Below are 23,082 nucleotides of genomic sequence, written 5' to 3'. Positions count from 1 at the left end.
TTTAGCTGAGAGGGAATAATACCACTTTTATACATCCCCAGAAGTTCCGTTCAATGACAGAGTAGTTCCTCTTCCAAATCCTTTGCTTCAGTCAACATTATATAGGACTTCTGGTTCCAGCAATTATTTTAAGGACTCAGGAACTAAACTCTGGACAGGACAGAGGCAAGGCAAAGCCCTAATTGTTCCTTTTAAGCGAACGATTATGCAAGTCATTTTAATAAGCAAACTGCTGGTCTCAACATAACAGACAAAGCTTGAATCCAGAATGACTATCAAATGGAAGTCTTTGATTTCTTTACAGCTGCAATTAATACTAAATAACACGTAACATCCATTTCTGAAATCCAAACTGTTTTGCAAATGTTTGTAAGCTTTAATGTTTTTCTCATCTTGGATGGTAGAAAAAATGGCGACCTCAATAGTTCAACCATTTTAACTTCAACAAAAGTTTCCAAATCCACTGGCACACATTCCAAAGGAATTCTTTTCAATTAAAAAAATTAAACCTGACTCTATTGTTCTCTTTCTTTAAACAAAAAACCTTGTGTAAACACCACATGTTTTTGAAATTCTGTCCAGCATGGCTAGGGGTTATCGAGTGAATCAGGAGCTGAACTAGCAGCAGGAAAACGTCTGCCTGCTGGTCCTTTGCTCAGGGCTCTGCTGTTAGTCACCTACAGCCCACATTACACAGAAAGGTTTAACTGGTGCTAATATCCAATTAGACTGAGACAAATCACCGTAACATTTGATCACCTGAGCATCTTCTGTCCACAGAACTGTGCACTCTGCTGTCTTTTATCCAATACATAGGAGAGATCTACAGCTCTGGGAACCATGTTTCTGTTACCTCTTGTAGATCTCCTTGCATTTTTATAAGGGAACTTGTCTCAACTCCTTCAATAAAGCCTGGGGAAAAAGGACTCCATAGGTGTACACTTTATTGTTTTATTCAAGTTACTAATATAATTATTAAGGGACAATTTTCCAGCTGTAAACTAGTTATATCAACTTAAGTCACTATATGAGAATAAAAAGGACAATAAAAATAAGTTATAAGAACATAGAGCCTCTAGTTATTATAGCCTTGGACTACTGAAAAACATTAGACAGAATGAAAGAAAAGCAACTAGTCACCAATTCTTTGCTTAAACAAATAGTATATTAATAGTTGGACATGAACCAACAGTAGTAGTATCTGCTGACAAACTATTTTAAAAGACAGAAAGCTTGACTTTCTAAATGCAGAGGAACAAGCATATTCATCACAGTTCAGTCTCACAGATAGAAGGCTCACATAATTTCCTTCGTGAAGCAGTAATTCAGATAATCTCAATCATTGCTTAAGACTTCTGTTGAAGCAACACCTCAGTTTGTAATTAGCTAGCTTTTCCTTTACGCCCACACTATTTCAAACACATGCCCAAGGCAAGAAAAAACAAAGGATCAGAAGAAGCAACTAAGTCATAGTATGAAAAGAGCTCTGAATTAAAAGGCTCTGGACAACTTAGTTACTGGACAAAATTGTACCTAAACTAATTATCAGTATCACCTTCTACTCTTACAGCAAAACTTCTGACATTTCTCAGCAGGCAAAATCCAATCTGTATCTTTCACCCTCAACAAAACCGTAGGTAATTAACATCTTTCCCTGTTTACAAACTTGGCAATATTTCAGAACATGAAGCTGATATTCTAAGCACTTGTTTTTCCTTTCAGCAATGAGAACACAATACACTCCTTATTAAACACTGTGTATGAAGTAATACTGCAACTGCAGTCAAAGGACACAGGGTTGTAGGCAGAGCCTTATTACACTAGGGAGAATACACAACCTCATTCAGAACTCATGTTCTGAAAACTACTCTACATTCCTCAGATAACCTGTAAATAGTGTAATAAAAAGTCATTAAGAGGCTAATTCTACCCGTCAATCTTGCCTAGCATACAGTTTATGCATGGTAATTCCTAAGTAATCACCATTAACCGTATAAAAATAATGATTTATTGGGAAAATAAGAAATTGCCAGTAGGATTGCATGGTCAAAATCATGATTTATTAATGTACTTTTAATCATGTAGCTCCTTGCAAAGATACACTTTATTAATTATAGAACAATTATAGTTCTTTCCACAGCTTTCACATTTTAGTCCTCAAGTCCAGGTCAGTATTTTGAAACAAGAAGATCAAAGGTAAATTATGCGAAATGGCTTAAAATAAAAAACAACACTAAAAAGCTTCAGTTCTTTCAGAATCCAAGATACACACATAATAAGCAGCATTACAATGTCTGCACTACACCCCCAAGCGATATATGCAGGAGAAGCAGCACACAGCACCTGCACCAAACCTCAAGGTACACTTCATGATTAGCAGAGCACAGCACCTGAACATCTACAGCAGCCTCAAAATTTATCTTAGTACAACGAACGCTCAAAGGCTTTACAGCATCTGTAGCGAGGTTGGATGAAGGGTTATAACACAGTACAGTCGTGTCCAAGAGGGCCCTGCTTACCTGTGCATTCAAACTGGTCAATGCACCAGCATTTCACCCTTGCACTGTGACGCTTCCCGAGCAAGGCCACCTAGCTGCAAACCCATCCTACAGCACAAGACAACAACTCACTGCCCATATCCCTCTGCCCTCCACACACATCACGTGGAGAAGGCAGGCTCCACTGAACGTCTACCAAGACCAAATTACATTCATGACCAACTGACACCACTGCATTGGTGGGGATGTACCTCTGCAGATAAAATTTATTTTATACTTCGTGCTTGCTTTTCCTTGTCTGATTTTCCTTAAGGTTGATGTTGACAAAATGCCAGATCTTAAAGGCAAACAAAATAAGTTTAGTTTAAAGAAAACATTTATTTGAAATTTAAGTCACACAGTTTAACAGATGACAACTTTCTCCCCTTCACATTTCAAGCTTTCACCAGAGACCATATACACTGTCCCATGGACAGTGAGATTTTCCTATGATTCCTTTTCAACAAATCAAATGTCTAGGCAGATGAAGACTCACATTCTAAGCAGACTGATTTATAAAATATGTTTAAAAAAACCCGAAACCAACACAACAAACCAGAACTTTGTTATCAAATTCTTATCACAAATAAAAGGTGTTTAATACTCATAAGTTTGATCTGAAAAATAAATCCCTGCCATTCATAATCAAACAGAACAAACTGCCTTCATAAAATTACCCAGAATTTTAAAATGTTCCAAATATATACACATTTATAACTTAAGTGCTTATTAGCTACAACCTTTTACTCATGCAGAAGTTGTGAGAGGAGGTGTTTCTTAGAGCGGCTTTTCTGAAAATGCAGTAAAACTCTTCACTCGTGCAAAGAACAAAGGGGTGTACATTTTGTCAATGTCGAAAGTAGTAACAGCTGTCTCACCAGTCGATCTGCAAAGAGCATTTAGAAGTTAAATGAGACACTAGTTGCTGTTTAAGTCCCTCAATAATGCAATCATGTTCGACAGTACAGTGTGTGCACCAAACTACAGATGGAATAAAGTGTCTTTTGTACTACCTTATTCGGAATGCATTTGAACACTGGCTGAATCACATTACATAGAATTCACTTCTACTTCCATATCAAAGAAACCACTTTCCCTTTCCACTCTTATTATTAGCTCCAACACTTGAAACAGTACAAAATGACACTCAAGTCATATCAATATTGAAGTAAAAAAATCTCCTTTCATTTGTTTCACTTAGAACCCTGAATCTGAATAAAAAGTGTCAGTAAAACTTGCACGTTTACAAAACTTTAAAGAAACTCAAATATATCTGAACATCAATGACAAGCATACATCCTTTAGCTGTGGTTTCTACTCATCTTTATTCTAGTTTCAACAGAGCACCACCATACTGAGAGCTAGAGCAGAACCTGAGCAATACAGAAACTTCATGTTGAAAAGAATGCCTAAGATATTGCCACTTCTTCATAGATTAGGCATGAACATATTGGATTTTGCTTTTGTTCTGTTTCCAGGACATTTTGTTAAAGCCACTTACGTCTCAATATCTGTACATCTTCTGTACTTAGTATTCAACAATTTAGGATCACATGTATTTCTACAGTAAGTATCCTTCTTTGGTCTTGTTCTCCATTTACTCACCTGTAGGTTATGTGACAAGAATGATGTATCCACACAAGTTTGTTGAATGTCTGGCGCCCACTGGAGCACAACTGTAGTCCTACATGAAAACTGTGATCTGTTTCTTGTGCGGGAACCCGGCGGAAATACCTGTACTTGTGGTAGTCACCTGGTTTCTGTACAGAGAAATAAGAAGTTTCATGACCTACAAAGGTGCAACCAGACTGTTAAACTCTCATACTTAAAAGTAAGTACTGGTATTCCTTGGAAATACATAAATGCAGATGATGGAAGAAGTTTTCACAGAAAGCAATACAAGCATGGGAGACACCGCCTAGACTGTGCAAACTCATTGTAACACTTCTACCTCATCACAAATTTCTCTTGACATGCACTTAGTAATTAGAAAATTTTGTAATGTAAATGAGCTGACCAATCATTCAGAATTCAATTAGAAAGTACTATTTATCTAGATTTATTTAATGTTGTGGAATCTTACAGCACACAGTCAAATCTGATCTCAAAAAATGACCTTCATCCTTCCTTTCTTTTAACAATGTTGACACCTAATAGCACTACGCATGGCAATTAAGCCCAAGGGAGAGAACCGCTGTTCAGATATGAACATGGTGTCTATTTGCCTGAATAGAAGATTACAGATTTGGGGAAAAAAATATAATAGACATCACCATGCTTATTCACATTTTAAACAACTTAAAAAATCAAAATAATTTTTAATGCTTTGGTGTAATGCAAATCTTTGGATCCTGTAAAATATTCAGTTCGAGAAAAAACTTATTAAAAAACCCCACTGCTCACCTATTTCTCCTCTACTCTATTTTTCTACCTACCTCTTCCTTTTTCTTCATTATTACAGCAAATACTTTGGTTTGATTGTCTGTTTCCTGGGAAAGGCGATAATGACCAAGCAAGATTGCATCCGTTCTGGAAGGTTAAAAGGACGATAATGTCAAGGACATAAAAATATTCCGTGTCTCTAAAGAGTGAAGTACTTATAAAAACAAGTATCAGCAATGAAACAAAGACTGACTGTATATCACAATTAAGGAAACTATTTCTTATTTCCATTTAGTAAAGTGCCAGGCTTATCAATGATACTAAATGATGAAAACATTTCGTCAAGTTGCTTCTGATTTTCCTAAATAGGACAGTAAAGATAAGTTAGTTGGTTCTACCTAGCCTATTGCTAAGTATTTTCAGACTTAGCTCAAATCTGTTCTGAAGTTGCAAACGATTTTCTATGTTTTTATGTGCAAACATCAAGAAGCACTAATTTAGTCATATCCCATCGAAATCTTCACTTTCCTTTGGTCAAGGAAGTGTGAGAAAGCAGTTATAACAAGACAGGGTTTTTAAAAGAATTCTAAACCCACTAAGTTACTACCATGTACTCTTCCATCTATTTCTCTTAAAAATTTAAAATCACATAACCCAAAAAGGAAATCTAATGACAATATCAGGCCACTAGAATGAAAGATACCCTTGCACCAAGATCAACATTTTCTGTAGGTCTGTAACACAACATAAATGACATTGCATTTTTTCTCATTTTGCTAAGTCAGAATATAGAATCTGAGGCAAAGGTAAATAAAAATTGCTAGGTAAAGCAAAATGAAAATTGTAGAGCCAAATACTTTATCTCAATAACCTTGTGTTTTTAGTCCGTAAGCGAGGAACTATAGATTGAGGATCTTCAGGAGTTGTTAGCATCATAACTTGACCATCTGGAAAGAATCTCAAATACCTGCAAAAACATAATTACACAATACAAATCTAGAAAACGTATCATTTTACTATTGTTGTTTGTTTGTTTGCTTTTTAAATTCCAGCATGTTACCTTAATTGGCAAGAGCACTCGAAAACACATTTCTTCACATGTACCAAAAAAAAGAGACCACAGAATCATAGAATCAGCCAGGTTGGAAAAGGCCTCTGAGATCATCAAGTCCAACCCTTGATCCACTACCACTGCAGTTACTAGACCATGGCACTAAGTGCCACATCCAGATTCATTTTAAAAACCTCCAGGGATGGAGAATCCACCACCTCAGAAATCAACAGAGAGTTCTGAAGATTAAAAGATCAAGTTATGAAGAGTTGTGAAAGAGGGCAGAAGTTCAGAAGTTTTGTCACCTCTATCAAAGCAAGGTGGCTACCCTGGCATCAAAACTGACTTTAAGTTAAAAGTTTCTCCATTCTTAGCATCAACTGAGACCAATCTTAGTTACAGTACCAGTACAGAATGGACAATGTCATATGGACTTCTTCAGGTTCTGGGATCTGATCAATTTTTACAGTATTCAGATACTGTGCTGACATTTGTGAGACTGCAGCAGCAGCCATGAGATTCAGTGATTTCTATGAACAGTTTGCAGCCTGAACTGTGTCATCTATTGCATCAGAAATGTAAAGCAGAAGTGGTTTGGGGAAAGAACTCTATAGCAGAATACTACTATTGTTAATGTTTAAGCTTTATCCACGTGACATGGGGTAACTGAGGATGAAATGTGGTTTTAAGCTCATTTCTACTTTTGTAATTTCTATTCTAATTATAAATCCTATTTCTTAAAACCTATTGTCAAAAAATACACACAGCTTCACACACTGTAGCAGTTCCATTCAGTTTTACAGAATGATTAGTGTCTGTGATATCAAGAGCTGGATTTACAGAACTTAAGAGAGAGAAACATTTCACTCACTCATTGTACTACAGCTCTACCTGTAATATTCCACTTGGTGCCATGCTCTATAGAAACCATCAAGAGATTGTTCTCCTTGACGTATGTATTTTGTCTTGCTGACGTAGACACCTAGAGAAAAGGAAGATATAAGTATACGAACAAAAATTAAAAACATAAAATATTTAAGATAAAATACCAATAATCTAAAAATTTTGAGTATACTTTTTTTACTTAAACACATGAAAGTTCTTATTTTCATCCCCCGCACCCTTCCTTTCTCTTTGCAGATATTCTACAAATTCGAATGCACAAATAAATTCAACTTAGGTCTAACGACTTCATAAGCATCAAACCCATCTAATTGCTTCTGTCAGAACTCCATACACATTTACAACTATTTCCAAAAGTACAGCTTACCATCAAATCGAACACGAGGCCTCTCCAAAAACATATCCCTCCAGGAGGCATACGGGACAAGTTTATTGCAGCTCCTGCCCCATATTTTCAAACAGACTTGATGCCAGATTTCAGGATCTCTAGTGAGAATGAGAAAAATACAAACCCCATAACTCCCCTATAAACCTTGCTTAGCTGTCATATATCAAAGTAACACACTCCATTATTTAGTCTGGATGCAACTGAAAGAAACTTTCTTGAACAAGAATAGTTCATAATTTAAAATCATTGACTAATTTACTTAATCCTGGAGTATTTGAAAGCCATTTCCTCTCTTCAGTGAAATTCAAGAACATAATGCCATTGTCAGCCAAGTGCAGAACCACAACATTGCAGCAGCCTGGTACTTCCTGTGTGGCCATATGAGGATGACAACACAACAGACCACATTTTGGAGATCTGCAACTCTAACATGCAAATAAGGTAGAGCAAGGAAGACTTTCTGTTGCATTTTTTATTTACAGTGAAGTCATTTATCTAATATACCATTTAGTGGTGTATTCAAAAGCCGATAAGCACTGTGAGGAGTGCAACACAAAAATGTCCATGGGAAGGAAAAGCAGGATATACTTGGTGCAAAGAGCAGCTTTACTCTAGATACATTATCTGCAATACCTGGCACAAATGTAAAATCCACGACAAACAAGAGATAATTGCTCCAACGATCTTAGATCCAGGTCACTTGAAACTACCCATCGGAAAATGTACATAAGTACTTCCATAGGCAATGCTGCAAAGAGAAAGGAAATCCTTGTTAGATGGCAACCTGTAAATCAGTTAAGTTATCTGTAATTCCAGGTTTCGCTTTTACTTTCCATAAAAAAATCCTACTTTTTACACATTGTAGCCAGATGCCACAGAACAAAAAAAAAAATATCTTTAGTTTAAAAAGTCACATTACATTAGAAAAAAGTCACATAACAAAGGAACAAAAATCAAGAACTGAAACTGCATTATGGCAAGATGATTAGATAACACATTGGTTTAGACTAAAAATATCCTCACCTGTAAGGTGTTATACCAAAATTTCAACATACACATTGCACACTGCCCACAAAGCAGTATTTTCTTCAAATTAATGAAGTGTGTAACATTACCTCAAAGCATACTGCTTTTGTGTGGAAAGCTAAATAAACTCAGGTCAAGTTCAGTACTGGAGGCCCTAAGAACAAACTATCCACTGTGACATTGAAATGATATCACTGTTATATTTTGTGACTGAAAACGGTATCACACAGCACTGCTGTACTGAAAGACTTTCTCTAATGTAATAAAAAATTCTCATCAAAGGACCACAAGATCTTATGATAATTTTCCTACCATTAAAAGTTTGGTGAGAAATCTCTGAGAAATTAAGCCAAAATTCTTTCTAATAACTTTCTGCCTCCTTAGGTTTTCTCTGTTATTCATTTGATTTACTAATCTTATACCATCAGGAATTACACTTCATTTATTTTAAACTTCTGCTGCTTTCCAGAGCCTATGGCTTGATTTGTATCTCCCCACACATTCCAGACTTGATGATTTTGCTCAGTATAACTGCACTGAGATGAAAGGGAGAAAATAGCTGAGAGGCACAAAGGTGCATTAAACAATAAATAGCTCTAAAGACCATGGTAGAGTCTGCAACTTTAAAGAATTCTGATTTTTAGTGAAAAAATATGCCTTTAAAAAAAAAAAAAAGGTGCTGCTGCACTCCCACAAATCCCATGAGACTGTTTTTGCTTTAAAATTTGATGAAACTGCAGTTTCACATTTCAGAATGACAACATGACAAAAGTACATAGACCCCATTAGGTACCAGTTTGTGTATTCATTTAACACTCATCTTCTTTCACCAATCTGACTTAATTCTACATTTTATTATTGAGAAGTCATAAATTTGCTATATTGCCTGTATTTGCAACTATCAAATTATTGCCCTAGTATAAACAAAAGTTGTGCAGATTATTGTTGCAAGGTACAAACCAGTCTCTGGAAACTTATGAGCTCTTTGCTATGTGAACTCCTAGTGCCTCGGAGCATGGGAGACACCAAGGCTTACAAATCTGCTAACAGGTATGTATTTTCCATTCTGATAGTCACCAGTGAGTGAAAGCCTTTGATTATCTGTCTTACCATCCACGTTTCTAAGTTTCTAGTAAAATAAGGGCCGTTAAGACACTTTGGTTAAGATACTAGCCGCATCCTAAGGGAAAAATATTACAGTATTTCTGGTGAAGAATGTGACCTTGGTCCTAAGCTTTAATTGTAGAAAGGAAAAAACTATAAAAAACTGTAAAAACTATAAAAAATTGTCCAGGGGAGGGGAAGTAAATATATTCAGCACGTCAGTTACATAGCAGAGGTCTGATCCTGTCCTATCAATAAAACGTAATATGGAACACAGGATATCAATTCAGCCAAATACATTGCTTTGTAATGCTTAGTTTTTCCTTGGGCTGCTGAGGTGTGTGACTATTGTACTACTGTGATGTCCATGAACACCTTGCTTCATTTTTACTTTATTTTCTTTTGTTAACCAGAACAGAGGAGATTGGACTAAGATTTCCGAGAGCAACTGATGATTCGGGATGCAAAATACACATGCTTTAGAGGCATCTGTTTTTAAGAGAGTTCATGGCTTATATGCACTCTCTACAATTTACATCTCATAAGGAAATCTCAGGATAACTGTCCTAGAACTGGAGCGCTGAAAATCATTAACCTTCAGAAGACTTTCTAGCTTTTTTATATAGTCTTACTGAACTTGAAAACATATTTGTTACAAAAATCTACAGAATCAGATAAAAATAGGAAATGCAAAGATGAATATTCTTCACAGAACAATTGTCTCTTATTCACACTTCAAAAATTGTAATAAATATTTGCAAACCAAACAAAAAAAAAAAAAAATGGAAAGAAAACTGGAATATATTTACTTCACCAAGGCTGTTCCTAGAAGCTGCTACATTAAGTATGACTCTGATCCTGAAAATTCTACTCAGTAGTAGTACTACATGGAAAAATGAGAACAAGATCTGTTTAGCTACTGATGATCTTTTTTTCCTTTATATCTAACTATAAAAGTAAATAAAGGGATACTGTGAGAATTTCTTCAAAGGTGACTTTTGAATGAAGAAGACAAATGTTTTAATAGAGTGAAACATCTCTATAAATTTTGCCTCTGAACTCTTACAGTGTATTTTAACTCATACCTGAGATATGGGTCTGGTTGACATCAACCTCAGGCTGACAAAGTTTGACTGAAGATTCCTGAAGAGTTAACTGCTGCTGGAAATCCGACAGGAGATCAGCCATTTTGTCATCCTCTTTGTTCTCCTCAACACTAGAAAAGGGGGAAAGCCAATACTGTGTTACTGGACAAAACATACCAACAGATGTCCTCATCTTGGCATCAATCCATGGCCTTACCCTCATTCAACAGAGTCGTTTCCTGCATGTTTTTAAAGCAATCTCATTTCATCATATGATAAAACAACTACTGCAATATTATCAAAATTATTTATACTTTGCTGGAATCCCTCTGACAGTAACAACTGGGTTTGTTTCATTTAATTCCCATCCCAGTTTCTTTCTGGATTTGAGAGTTTGCTATTCACTTCTTTTGTTGAAGTCACTGAAGAATTTCTTGACCCCATGAAAAGACAAATCTCATCTTTCACTTTGTCTAAGATACAGTATATGCAGGAGATAAAGTGTCAATAATGAAAAGCTTAATTTTGTAATCCTTGTCATAATGTAAGATATTAAAAACAATTCTGGATTATTTTTTACTCTTGAATTATTCACTGAAGAGTGATCTTCAGTTGGTTTATTGAACAGCAATGAAGGAAAACTACTTTTTTACTTATTCTATAGACAGGCAGATGTAATAAATTTCAGGAGCCAGAACAAGATAGTAGAACAGAAACAATAAGCTTGCTACTCATCAATAAATCTGAAGGACTATTAAGCGATAAAAGAACATTACCACATTAAAAAAAAAATCTAAATTTAAGTTGTATTTCACAATACCCTTTAATAGCTGCGTGCTTGCTTGCATCAATTAACCACAAACTACACAAATTCCTTGACCTTGTCACAAAACACTTTCTTTCCCCTGACTTGGTATACAAGCTAGTTAAGAGATCTTCCAGTCACTTTTTAATACTATTCAATTCTACTCTGAACAAGCTTAACAGAATGAGCTGAGAATATAAGCAAGCAACTAGTAGACCTACTAATGGGTTTTAAGGTATCACAGAGAAGACAATTATGTTTGGGCCTATCATAACTACAGCTAAATGTTGCACTGAACATGCCTTCCTTTATTTTGATGAATGTGACGGTCAGTCCCAGTACGTACAGGCCACACGGTAGATTGGTTTTTTCCAAATGTAATTGTGTAATGTTTTGTCTCATCGAGTTCATATGAAACATCTACAACAGTCCTTCAGAAAGCAAAACCACCACAACTAGAATCTCCTGAAAAAACACATCTCTACAAATACTGCTTTTAAACAATTGAGAGTACTGGTTGGTTTTCCCTCACTGTCATGTAGTGCTGGGAACAGTGCAGCAACATTTAAAAAATTGAATAAAAATTAATAGAATCATTTAGGTTGGAAATGACCTCTAAGATCACTGAGTCCAATCATTAAGCCAGCACTGCCAAGTCCACCGTTAAACCATGCCCCTAGGTGCCACATTTACACATCTTTTAAATACCTTCAGGGACAGTAACTCAAAACACTTCCCTGAGCAGCCTGTTCCAGTGTTTGACAACCCTTTCTGTGAAAACACAGAATTTCCCTAAAACTCAATCTAAACCTCCCCTGGCACACCCTGAGGCCAAATTTTTCTTGTCCTATTGCTTGTTATTTGGGAGAAGAGACCAACCCCCACCTTGCTACAACCTCCTTTCAGGTAATGAGAAATAAGGTCTCCCTTGAGCCTCCTTTTCTCCAGCTCCCTCAGCCACACCTCACAAGACTTGTGCTCCAGACCCTTCACGCGTTTTGTTGCCTTTCTCTGGACACGCTCCAGCACCTCAACGTCTGTCTGTCTTGTAGTGAGGGGCACAGAACTGGACAAAGTACTCATGGTGTGGCCTCCCAGTGCAAAGTACAGAGGGATGATTGCTGCCCTGGTCCTGTTGGTCACACTGTTTTTGATACAGGCCAGGATGGCACTGGCCTTCCTGGCCACCAGGACAAACTGCTGGCTCCTGTTCAGTCACTGTCGACCAACACCCCCCGGTCCTCTTCTGCCAGGCAGCTTTCCAACCACCCTGCCCCCAGCCTGGAGCGCTGTCTGGGGCTGTTGCGACCCAAGTGCAGGACTCTGCACTTCACCTTGTTGAACATCGTACAATTGGCCTCGGCCCATCAATCCAGCCTCTACAGATCCCTCTGTAGATCCAGCTCCCTCTGTAGATCCTTCCTACCCTCCAGCAGATCAACACTCCTTCCCATCTTGGTGTCAGAGAGTCTTAATAGAGAAAATAATTGCTGAAGTAAGAAAATAATCCTAAGAAAACCAAGATTTTTACATTACTGTAGTGTATCATCCAGTAGTTTTCCTAGCACACAAATGCACAGCAAAGATTTCATGCCAGCAGCCCATTCAGAAATTAGAGTAAGAGATGTAAATAAAGCACTTAGCTCATTTTCCACTCTTTTATATTGAGTCAACTGCTGCACTGGAGCTGTAGTGCCCTAGGGCAACAAGACTGAACTAGTAATATCACAGGGACATGGTTGTACTTTCCCTTTATATTCTACATTTTAAAACTCCTGATTTCTTGTAGCTATCAGCAGCATCCACGGCTGCTGAATAAGCAATGAATCGGGAACCTCTGCTCCATAAGCTCATCTTCACTAGGTTATGTGAGCCATAACAGGGGTTTTGGCCCTAACCTGAATTCTGCCCTCAAACACAAGTGTTAGGCTCAATTTAGGCCAACTTTTAAGACGTTACACATCTGGTGTATTGAGACTAGGGGTATTCTGATGTTTGTAATGTTGAAAGACTGGACTACTCAGATTATTATCTTTGAGCTTCTAAATGTATTGCTTTACTTATTGAAAAGGCTCGTATTTAGTCAGTCAGCACAAGAACAGTGGATTATTCCCTTGCTTAATTAAGATGATTATTCCATAATACGTAGCTCTTACTGATTAATCTTTTTGCCATCTACAACTTTGTAGATGATCCTAAATCTGAAAATCAAAAATCAAAATAAAGTGACTGATGTTTTCTTCCTTTTTTAAGTAACAACATAACTATTTGCAATCCTTTCACCTGAAATTAAGTAGCTCCAAACAAGCCTGTTACTGTCTTTGCAGGACAAGGTAGAAAAGTCTTCCTTGGACTAATGCATCTGTAAACTTTTTGTGAAGCAGTCTATTCAACTGAGAGGAGGTAAGTTTTCCAGATATTAGGAGACTTACAATTGCGTATCAGAGTAGAGTACTGATATGCTTCAGAAACAAAATATCATGTTTCAATACTCCTATGCACTTGTTTAGTAAATTTTGATACTTACCACCTCTTTCCAACTCCATCACCATCTGGGGATCGTGTATAGGTGATCTTAAACTCTATATCAGGAACAAGCTGCATGGCTAGACGATAAAACTTGATGGCTGAAAATAAAGGTTTGATGTTTCAACATATCTGATGCCCATACTAGCTTATCAAAAGATTGTTTTCAGAGAGACAGCTTTCGTTAAAAGCACTAAAAAGGTTGAAAATGCCTTTGCCTAAGAAATCTTATTTAGTCTGAACTATTTAGGTTTAAATTAAATACAGAAGAGAGGAACATTAAGCACCTATTTTCAAAACTAAAAATGACATGTACTTTTTCAGAATAAACAGCTATCTCAGGTGTGCTTCAGCTTTTACAATTTCAACTATGGAGTACAAAATTTTACATTAAAATGTTACAAAGTCCTGATGTTGTTTGTCGCCCAGCTCTTACAAAGTTTTCTCAACACACCACAAAGATTTTAGGCAGTATATTTGTAAGTAACCATGAGGAACATGGAAGAGAGAAATTATGCAGGTACATGTTGTTCCCGGTAGAGTACAGGTATTCGGACATATACAGCATTATATATGTGAGGAAGATCAATAAAATATTGTTGTAATTTTAAAACTTCAACAACAAATGCAAACCAAGTCAATTTCCCTATGGCAAATCCCTTGGAACTAAAGAAAGCACAGAAGCAAGCCACTGAAAATGCTGAGGGTGAGGAAAGCAGCCTTGTCACATGACTATGGGGCATGAAGAAAAAAACTGACAGATTGGATTTTGCACACTGTTCTTGCACACAGAGAAAGTACTTCTGCCTTTAACACTCAAAAAGATCCTACAAACCTGGGTAGAGAAAGAGGCTCAGGAAAATCACTGTGGCAACAAACTTACTTAAGTTGCAGAACATCTTTCTTCTGAGTCAACTCTGTGAATCCTTCTAATTTAAATGAATTTGCTGCATGCACAGTCAATCTGTTTTAATACCAGTATTAAGACCATGTATTTTTATGTCTCTCTGTATTCTCACATGGTGATACCAAGATCAGAGGGCAATTCTTCCTCAGTTGGACTCTTAAAACCGAAACTCAAATAAAATATCAGTGAATGTGAAGCTCAAAATTTGTCTAAGGAGTCTAAGAAACCTGAGTTTGGGGCTAGTAAGAATTCCTATTTCCTTGAGTTCATGTCAGGGCCAGTTACTGACAAGTAGTATCCTTTGGCTGCTGAGGATGAGGAATACCAGCAGCCAGCTAAACAGATCAGCCTCAACTTTAGCATTTAATCTTGCAGATGAGACGTGGAGTGCGCTTAAGCAACACTAAGCTGCTGCACATAACTGTCTCACAAACGTCAGTCATCAGCAGATTTCAGAAGCAGGCTGAAATGCCACTTGGATTCTGGTGACCTGGGCCAGGTCAGCAAATTAAAGTCTGCTCTGAAAACAGATGCCCCAACACGTGCTCAGTAATGTATCTGTGTCTGGCACAGGACTGTGTCTCTAAGGTCTCATATAGACGTATGTGTAGAAACAGTTCAGTTTAGTTTCTTTAAGTCTCAAATCAAATTCAATTGAGAAAGATGGATTCATACTCATGCAATCCAGATGCCTGGAACACCTTTGTGAATGCAACTCTATCTGACATTACTACTTCTCTGCTGCTATGTTTAACATACCGGGAGTGAACTCAAGCAGATGAAGCCATAGCTTTCGTTTTATATACACAGTGTTTAAATAGACTGCTTTCCTCACTTTTTTTTTAAAATTCACTCCAAAAAAATCTTCACAGTCTACTTCACGATTTCCTAAATGGTAGATTACACGCCAGATTTCTAGTTCTGACATACCTTTTTACTGTGCATTTAATCCCACACTCAACATATATTTACCTAAAGTAATTTTTCCCTGTAGAAACATATAATTAATTAGAAACTGAGACAACTAATGTTATTGCCTACAGAGGACTCACATTTCTCTCCGTTTATTTGAGATATAAAACAACAACCAGAATCCCCCTGCAAGAGAAGGAAATCTCCCATGGTGGAGAGGAAATTTTGCATTCAGCAGGTGGCTGAGTTCAGGAGCTTCCAGAATACTCTCAGACTTGTATATCCTAATTTTTTTTGCACGTGCACTTTAAACGCAGTGGCCAAAACCTGCAGTAGATGAGCAGGATGGCAAGTTGGAGTTCTGTTTTTCACAGGAAAGAAATAGCAAACTGGTATCTCCACTACTGATCTACAGGCCTTGGCAGTTAGGGTAGGCTTCTTACTCTATATATTCTGAAAACTAAATATGAAAAAGAATACTTTGAATTTCCATTTTTACTAGTGCTGATAGCAAGAGGGCAAGCAAGCTAAGCAATTTAAATATTTATGGTAATCCTCATAAGACTACCAGATTTAAACACTCACTTCAGGAATTCTTAAAAGAGCTATCTTTGTATGCTGTGGTAATCAGAAAAACTCAAACAGAAAAAAGACCCGCAAAACAAAACCAACCAACCAACCAAACCAAAAAACCATCACACTCTCCTAAAAAAAAAAAAATCATAAATAACCCCACAACCAAACAACAAAGAATTCCATGGATTAAGTAGTTCTGTTCACAGTGGAACGACAAAAGCTGTGAAGTTATAGTATATTATATTGCCTTGATTAATTATTATGCTAATTTCACCTTACAGAAGCCACACAAAGAAGCATTCCATATGAAGAAGCAATCCAGGGCTTCATTAATTGCAAGATTTCAAGATACTGTTGTTTTGTCTGAAAGCTAGAAATTTTTTCCTTGATCTCACTTTAGCTTCACCTTTAGAACTGTGATATGATGGTTCCTTTTAAAGTATGTTTGTTTGTTTATCTGAATAACTGAACTCTCATATTACTATGAGCACGTAGTTTAAGTTCACCGGCATCATGCAGACTTGCACATAAATCAGAGGGTGTTAGACTCCTCTACAATAAGGGTGTTCATTGTAAACTTCTGTGTTACCTTCATAAAGAGCCCCATTTCGTTCTTCTTCCACTGCCTTCAGGAAAAGTTCTTTTGCCTGCACAATAAATTACACAGAACATTTCTTAAATTCTTTATAAATACAAGTGCAATGTCCCTTGACTTAGAACTACTTTTGATTTTACCTACGGTACCCTATGAAGGAGATGAATAAAGTAATTCCATAAGAAAATATATTCATGTGGTATAAGTCATAACTGAAATTCACAATCAACGAACTATCCACATTCCAGCTTCTCATACCTTACCTACAGACTTTCAGAAAGCAGACTGTTAAGGTGACGCAAAGCCAAACATAAAAACAAGAAAAAACAGTGTAGGATTATGGAAGACATTCACATGGAGACAATGGGGTAGTGACCTCTGTTGTTTCACTAGCTTTAATTCAGCATTAGCTTTTAGGATACTTACACTGCAACAGTTACACACATAAACAAAATCTCAGAATTGTACATCTATTTTTCTGTACCTTTTCCTCTTTTGCTATCTCCTGTTTCCCTCTGGCATCTACAGGCTTTACTCCCAGTCCTCTTGAAGATGCTCTGCATGGCGGAGGTTCCAACCCACTAGAACTCACACCCGGGGCAAGCTCAAACATCCACTGAGCTCTGAACATCTGGAGCTCTGCCTAAAAGACATGATTAATTAAAACTTAGTATCACATCTTCAGACACTACATATTCTGAAGAGAAATTATAAAGTACAAACTTAAAAAAGAATTTCAAAATTATGCTTTACACTTTCAAGTCTTAGATGGCTTCAGTGAATTTTGACACAGGGAGTTAGCAATTGTTTCACAGTAAATTAAAACAAGTGCACAAGTACTTGTTCAGTCTCATTCAATAACACAGGTGCTTTTTTCTGGACTGTTCACCTCAGAAGAAAAACGAGGGTATTTCAAGAAGCGATTGTTAGTACTATGGTTATGACCTTAGATTCTATAGAAAAGTGTTGTTTCTAGACATGATGTTTGTTCTTGTTTATGCAGAATTATCTTAAGCAAAAAATCAAATAGCTCTTCAAATTAAAATGTAGAAAACCCAATTTTCTGTATACAAGCATAGTAAACTTACATTAATAAAAGAGATATTTTACATAGTATACAAATAAGGATCTTACTCCTTTCTCTTTTAAAAAGTACGGTTTATACTCCGAGAAAAAAAAACAAGTTATAATTCTTGTCATGCATTTTTTTGAGCATCTTTAAAGTTCCACTTTACACATCTCCTACGATCATCAGGACTTCTGCAGATCAACTACCAGAAATCTAGTATTGTAGGAGAACGCACTTCTCTGTTAGTCTGCTTTTATCAGCTTTCCGACCCAGGAGTGACAATTTAAACTGGAATTTCATCCTTAGAGAAAATGCTGTCCAATTTCTATAGTTCTTCAAAGAAATTCCAAATCTGCCACAAACTTTCTTTTTATCTACGCAGATAACTGAAGACTGAACTTGACACTTGGAACACAATGCAAAATTTACCTATCTCGCTTTTGGATAGACAGACAGACTAAGCATTCTTCAGATTAACAAATGTGTGGTAAATAAATGAGGATAAGTGATGCAGTAACAGCAGTACTATGTTTGTAAAAAACACTAGCATGAGAGACATACCTGAAGATTTGCTTCACCAGATCTGTCATTGTCATCAGTTCTTACCAAATCAGAGTGACAATCTTCTTCAGCTTCTGCCTAGTAGAAAGCAGTCAAATGTGATTATAGAGTCCGCATAAGTCCCTTCAGCACATTCACAAAGCACAAATGTCATGGTCACACATTAAAAACAAAAAATCAGGCATACTCCCCTTTTCGTGGTTGAGTTAAAAACTACTAGTATTGATTGCACACCCCTATTAATTCCATGAGGGTGGGGTTTGCATTTTAAACACCTTAATCCAACCAAGATTACTTATGTATCACTTGAAGGTTTCCGTGCATCAGTACCCTGGCATCATACCTGAATAAATACAGTCAGTGTCTATGTCAGAGCATAGAACCAAAGCTTCGTATTAAATAGTATGTGCTTTGTACAAGAAATTAAAATTTAATCACTATCTTCTCACTGTAAAGAAAACCAGTAGTTTTGATTTGTTTAATACTTACAAAAGCACAAAAGACTAGTGCTTTGAGTAACAACAGACACTTTATGAAAACTATGGGACAATATGGACAATCTCAACATTTAATGTGAAATTAATCAAGAAATGTACTGGAAAATAAAATAAAAAGCTAGTGTGAGAGCTTGGCAGCTGGTTTTATTTACAGTTCTGCTATGAGGTTAAACAAATAAGACCTTTGACTAAACAGGGCTCTACACAGGAAGTTAAGACAGTTTAAGAGGAAAACTTAAAAAGATGCAAATGAATTCTCATTATACTAAGATTTATGTAATATTTACTAAAACAAAGGAAAACTAATTCTGAGTATCAGTGACAAGCCACTACAATGACAACAGCAGCAAGATGTCACTAAGGAAAAAAAAACTGAACTAAGACATTTGTTTAAGGTTCTTCCTGCAGCTGAAGCAAACCTGTTTTTCTACCATTCTGTGCTGAAATTCACATGTATAGTTGTAGAAGTATATAATGCAAAGTGAGATTAACAAGAAGGCAAACCTGACATTATCATAACCACTTACAGAAGTTTAGGTTCCCACTCCTTCCTATTGTAGATAGCGCTCAGACTTCAAAGTGACATTCTGACAGTGACATCCTACCAAGCTCTCAAAAAGAAAACTCTATCTTCTGCACAATCACAGTGCAGAAATCAAAGCATTCTTGTATTCTGAAAATTTATAAAATTTTTATAGCATCTAGAAGTTTTGATCAAACTACAGAATACTGGCAAACCTGATGGGAAGGCAACATTTAATCTCTGTCTTGGCGACAAGCACCTCCCTGGAGCTCAGCTGTACCATGCCTTCAGTTTCCCCAACAACCAGAAACTTACTGGTTTCTCATCTGTAAAACTAACTGATGTCTCAGTTAATTTATCATTTACAATTGATAATGCAGACAGGGTTGGTTGGTTAAATAGATATTGTATCTGTTTATACATTCTCACTTGAAGGTTGTACATTTTTAACTTCCTAGCAGAGAAAACAAGTGAGCCAGAACACTCCAAAGAATGGGCAGCATTAAATCTGAGCAAGGAGTAAATAACTTGGAATTTTCATGGGCTTTGATTCCAGAACTGAATTGCAGGCAGTTAATGCCCTAAGAGTTATAGTAGCCCTACTACATTACTTTAGCATACAGGAAATATGTCTATGTTGGCCAAGCAGAGATAGCCCAGGGATGATCTAACGCTGAAATGGATGTCTGTAAGCGCACTACTAGGGCACTGAGGTGACATAAATAAGGCCTTGATTTTGCCTCCATATAGTGCAAGGTTTCTGGTTTGCAGCTGAATTATGTCCAACCAGCTTTCAAGTCAGGGCAGAATAAGCCTGGTTTTATCTGCAAAATGCAGAAACTAGCAATTTCCAAACTAAATCAACACACTATCTTCTTATGCATAAAGGCACGCCCACTAAAACCTTTAAGTCATGGAGTCTGTAAACAAACTAATTTCAGAGTAAGAGTTAAAATTACTTAAGAAATTTACCTCATGTTCAAAAAGCTTATTTCTCACTAATCTGTTAAACTCTTGATTTTCCTTCCATCATCTCTGTTCAGCTACCCTACTTCTTCACGTCTGACTCACACTCAGATGTGGTTCTGGACCAACTACTTCCAAAATGTCATTTGATGCCCTTTGCAACCTCAACCTCAATTCAAACAAAAATTCTAGGAAGACCTAGCCCGCAGTCTAAAAGATGTCAAAAAAATCGCAACGTTGATTATAACCAAAGCTTTAACTTTCGTCATTACCTCCTCTTTACTGCATTTGTGTGTGATCTGAAGTTGCCCATATCAAAGGTCTGTCTTCTGGCAGCAGTAGCAGCCTGAGTGGCCACCCCTCTAAATTTACCAGTAAAGCAATTAATTCACATTGCTACTGCACACTTAACTAGACTGTAAATCTGATCTCTATTTACAACTTTCCACTATTTATTTGATCTGCTGAAATCCTAATGTTTTGCTAGGACAAGCAAGTAAGCACAGGTAATGCTGAATCAAGGACCTTCAGTAGGAGAAAGATCATGAGATCAACACCTAAAGCACATTGTAACGCATAAAAATTGGCTCCTTGTCCCTACTCTGACAAAGTTGTAGTTATAGTTTCTAAAATTCACGGAACAGTGTATTGCAACCACTACTTAGTGGATGAATCCAGACTGTTCATCTTTATGCTGCTGACCTCACTTCTGCTACAAGTCAGCTGTTACATGAAACAGTGACTTTATCCTGATTGAAACTAAGACATCATTGTGTGTACTGATCAGCCTGATTAACTTTCCATGTGAAAAATGGTAGTCCGTCAAGCCACCAAAAGGTCAACATGTCAAAAGTAAACACCTGAATTAAGACTGCGACCTGTAAAAAAAGAAGTCAGCTGAGTAGGTTTGATTCTAATTTGCTTGCAAAGCTTTAGAAATAATTTACCAAATGACAAACTAGTTTATCTGCACAGTTTAGTTTTGTTTTGCAATCAGTAATTGCATGCTGATTTCCTCAGAGTACAACAACTGCTTACTAAACTGTCTGTCATGTCAGGTCCTTTGATAGTTCTGATCTCTGTTTCAGCAAAATAAAGCCAAGATCAGAAACAGTTTGAAGCTGAGTATCACTAGTTGAACAGGACTATGTGTAAAGTGAACAGAACTCAGGGAGAAGCAGGCATGACAAAGTGACCATCGGTTAACATTCTGCTTGGATTTATGAAAAAATAAGAAAGTGGCTCCATTTTTCTGTCAGCGTGTTAGAAGCAACACCGTGTTTAAAAGTAAGAGTTTTAATCATAGTGGTGAGCCGTTTCAAGCACCCTCGTGTGATATTAATGGTTTAACTTTGAATAATCGAGTTCTCATCATGGATACTTGAATCCATATTGAGATGCAGTCAAAAAAGCAATACTGGACCAAGCACTATTTCTGATATGTTAAATTACAGATAACCGGAGTGCCCGGCCGACAGAGTCCTTTAAATTATAGAGCGACTGTGCGCCACCAGATTTTTGAGGGGAGGAAAAGGTAAGGCATGCTTTCTGTAATGACACAGTGATTTGTCGGGTGTTCCTAAGGGAGAGCTCGGTCGTTCTCGACCCGAGCAGCCCCACTCATCAGCCCACTATTCTCTGCAGGAGGCGGCCGTATCTCGCTGAGGCGGGGTGGGATCACGGCACGCTTCCCACAGTCATCACCCAGTGCCCGCGGGCGGGCAGGGCAGGGCAGGGCTGCCTGGCAGCGGCTCGTCCGAGGGGGCCGCTCCCGGGCACACCTGCCGTGTCCCGGTCCCGCCCGGCCGCCCCTGCACGGCGGCCGCGCTCCCGCCGCCCGGCCCGCTCACCATGCTGCCGACGCTCGGCCGGCGCTGTCCCGTCCCGGGGGCCCTGCCCCCCCGCTCGGTCGGTGTGTCCTCCCTGCCCGCGGGGGGCCCTTAGCAGAGTTCTCGGTCGGAGAAGCGCACCACGCAGCGGGAGTCCTTGCGGGCCCTGCGGACGGCAGCCATCTTCCCGGCGAGCAGGACCGGCGGCGGCAGCGGCGGGACACGGCCCGGGCAGACCCGCCGGTCAGAGCGCCGCCTCCCGCGCGGGCCGCTACGACGCGCCACGGCGGGGACTCCCCGTCCCAGCGTGCACCCCGGCCCGCACCGCCTCTGCCGCCCGCGGCGGGCGCGCACGGCCCGCTGGGGAGCGTAGTCCGCGGCGGCATGCCGGGGGAAGGACGGCGGAGCACAGGTCGCTGGGAGCTGTAGTCCCGCGGGCGGAGATCCCGGCAGGCGGGATCCCGTGGGCGGGAGCCGAGGGAAGGCGGTGATGTCTGGGAACCGCGATTTCCGCCGTGACCGAGGTCAGGCCGAGGCCCTGTCAAGGGCTGATTACCGACGGGATAACGAGGGAGCTCTCAGCGCCGCCGTGGAGAATGCAGTGGTGCCGAGGCCTTTGAATGACGTGGTCCCTGCCCTTTGCCCGTCCAGCTCTGTGAGCACAATTACCACTTGCTGTCAGCACACGCCTCGTCAGGTTTTCTAAGAAAGGACTAAACATATTTTTCTTAAAGCATATCACAGTCTTTTTGTTCTAGAAGAAAACCATCTGTATGGGTCTTTATGTAGGACCTGTGAATCTCTGTGGTTATTAGCTGCCCTGAGTGCTTTCAGGAGGAG

General features: G+C 38.4%; 1 protein-coding gene across 1 annotated transcript; it reads right to left on the bottom strand.

Annotated features, from left to right (window-relative positions):
* Window positions 1–2,038: 2,038 nt before the first annotated feature.
* FBXO9 (F-box protein 9) lies at window positions 2,039–22,587 on the bottom strand. Its single transcript, XM_027898337.1, has 13 exons — window positions 22,264–22,587; window positions 18,428–18,505; window positions 17,282–17,440; window positions 16,792–16,849; window positions 13,809–13,908; window positions 10,477–10,607; window positions 7,895–8,009; window positions 7,241–7,359; window positions 6,862–6,952; window positions 5,791–5,886; window positions 4,973–5,066; window positions 4,143–4,297; window positions 2,039–3,423 (listed from the first exon to the last, which is right to left on the bottom strand). The coding sequence occupies exons 1-13, from the start codon at window positions 22,264–22,266 to the stop codon at window positions 3,315–3,317; spliced, it is 1,308 nt and encodes a 435-aa protein (XP_027754138.1). The 5' UTR covers window positions 22,267–22,587; the 3' UTR covers window positions 2,039–3,314.
* Between the last annotated feature and the right edge of the window lie 495 nt (window positions 22,588–23,082).

This window comes from Empidonax traillii, unplaced genomic scaffold (genome assembly GCF_003031625.1).
Source record: "Empidonax traillii isolate 1590-97213 ecotype Southwest subspecies unplaced genomic scaffold, ASM303162v1 scaffold591:size1139884, whole genome shotgun sequence".
NCBI classification, from domain to species: Eukaryota; Metazoa; Chordata; class Aves; order Passeriformes; family Tyrannidae; genus Empidonax; species Empidonax traillii.
The sequence above is the reverse complement of the archived record's forward strand: the minus strand, read 5'-3'. Positions and strand labels throughout refer to the sequence as shown.

Bases quoted from the DNA above. Each gene is read 5' to 3' on its own strand.
- FBXO9 (XM_027898337.1), bottom strand. The intron at 17,441-18,427 runs GTATGTCTCTCA...CATGTCTTTTAG, and splicing joins CTGGTGAAGCAAATCTTCAG to GCAGAGCTCCAGATGTTCAG. The intron at 3,424-4,142 runs GTGAGTAAATGG...TGCTCTTTGCAG, and splicing joins TCTTGTCACATAACCTACAG to ATCGACTGGTGAGACAGCTG.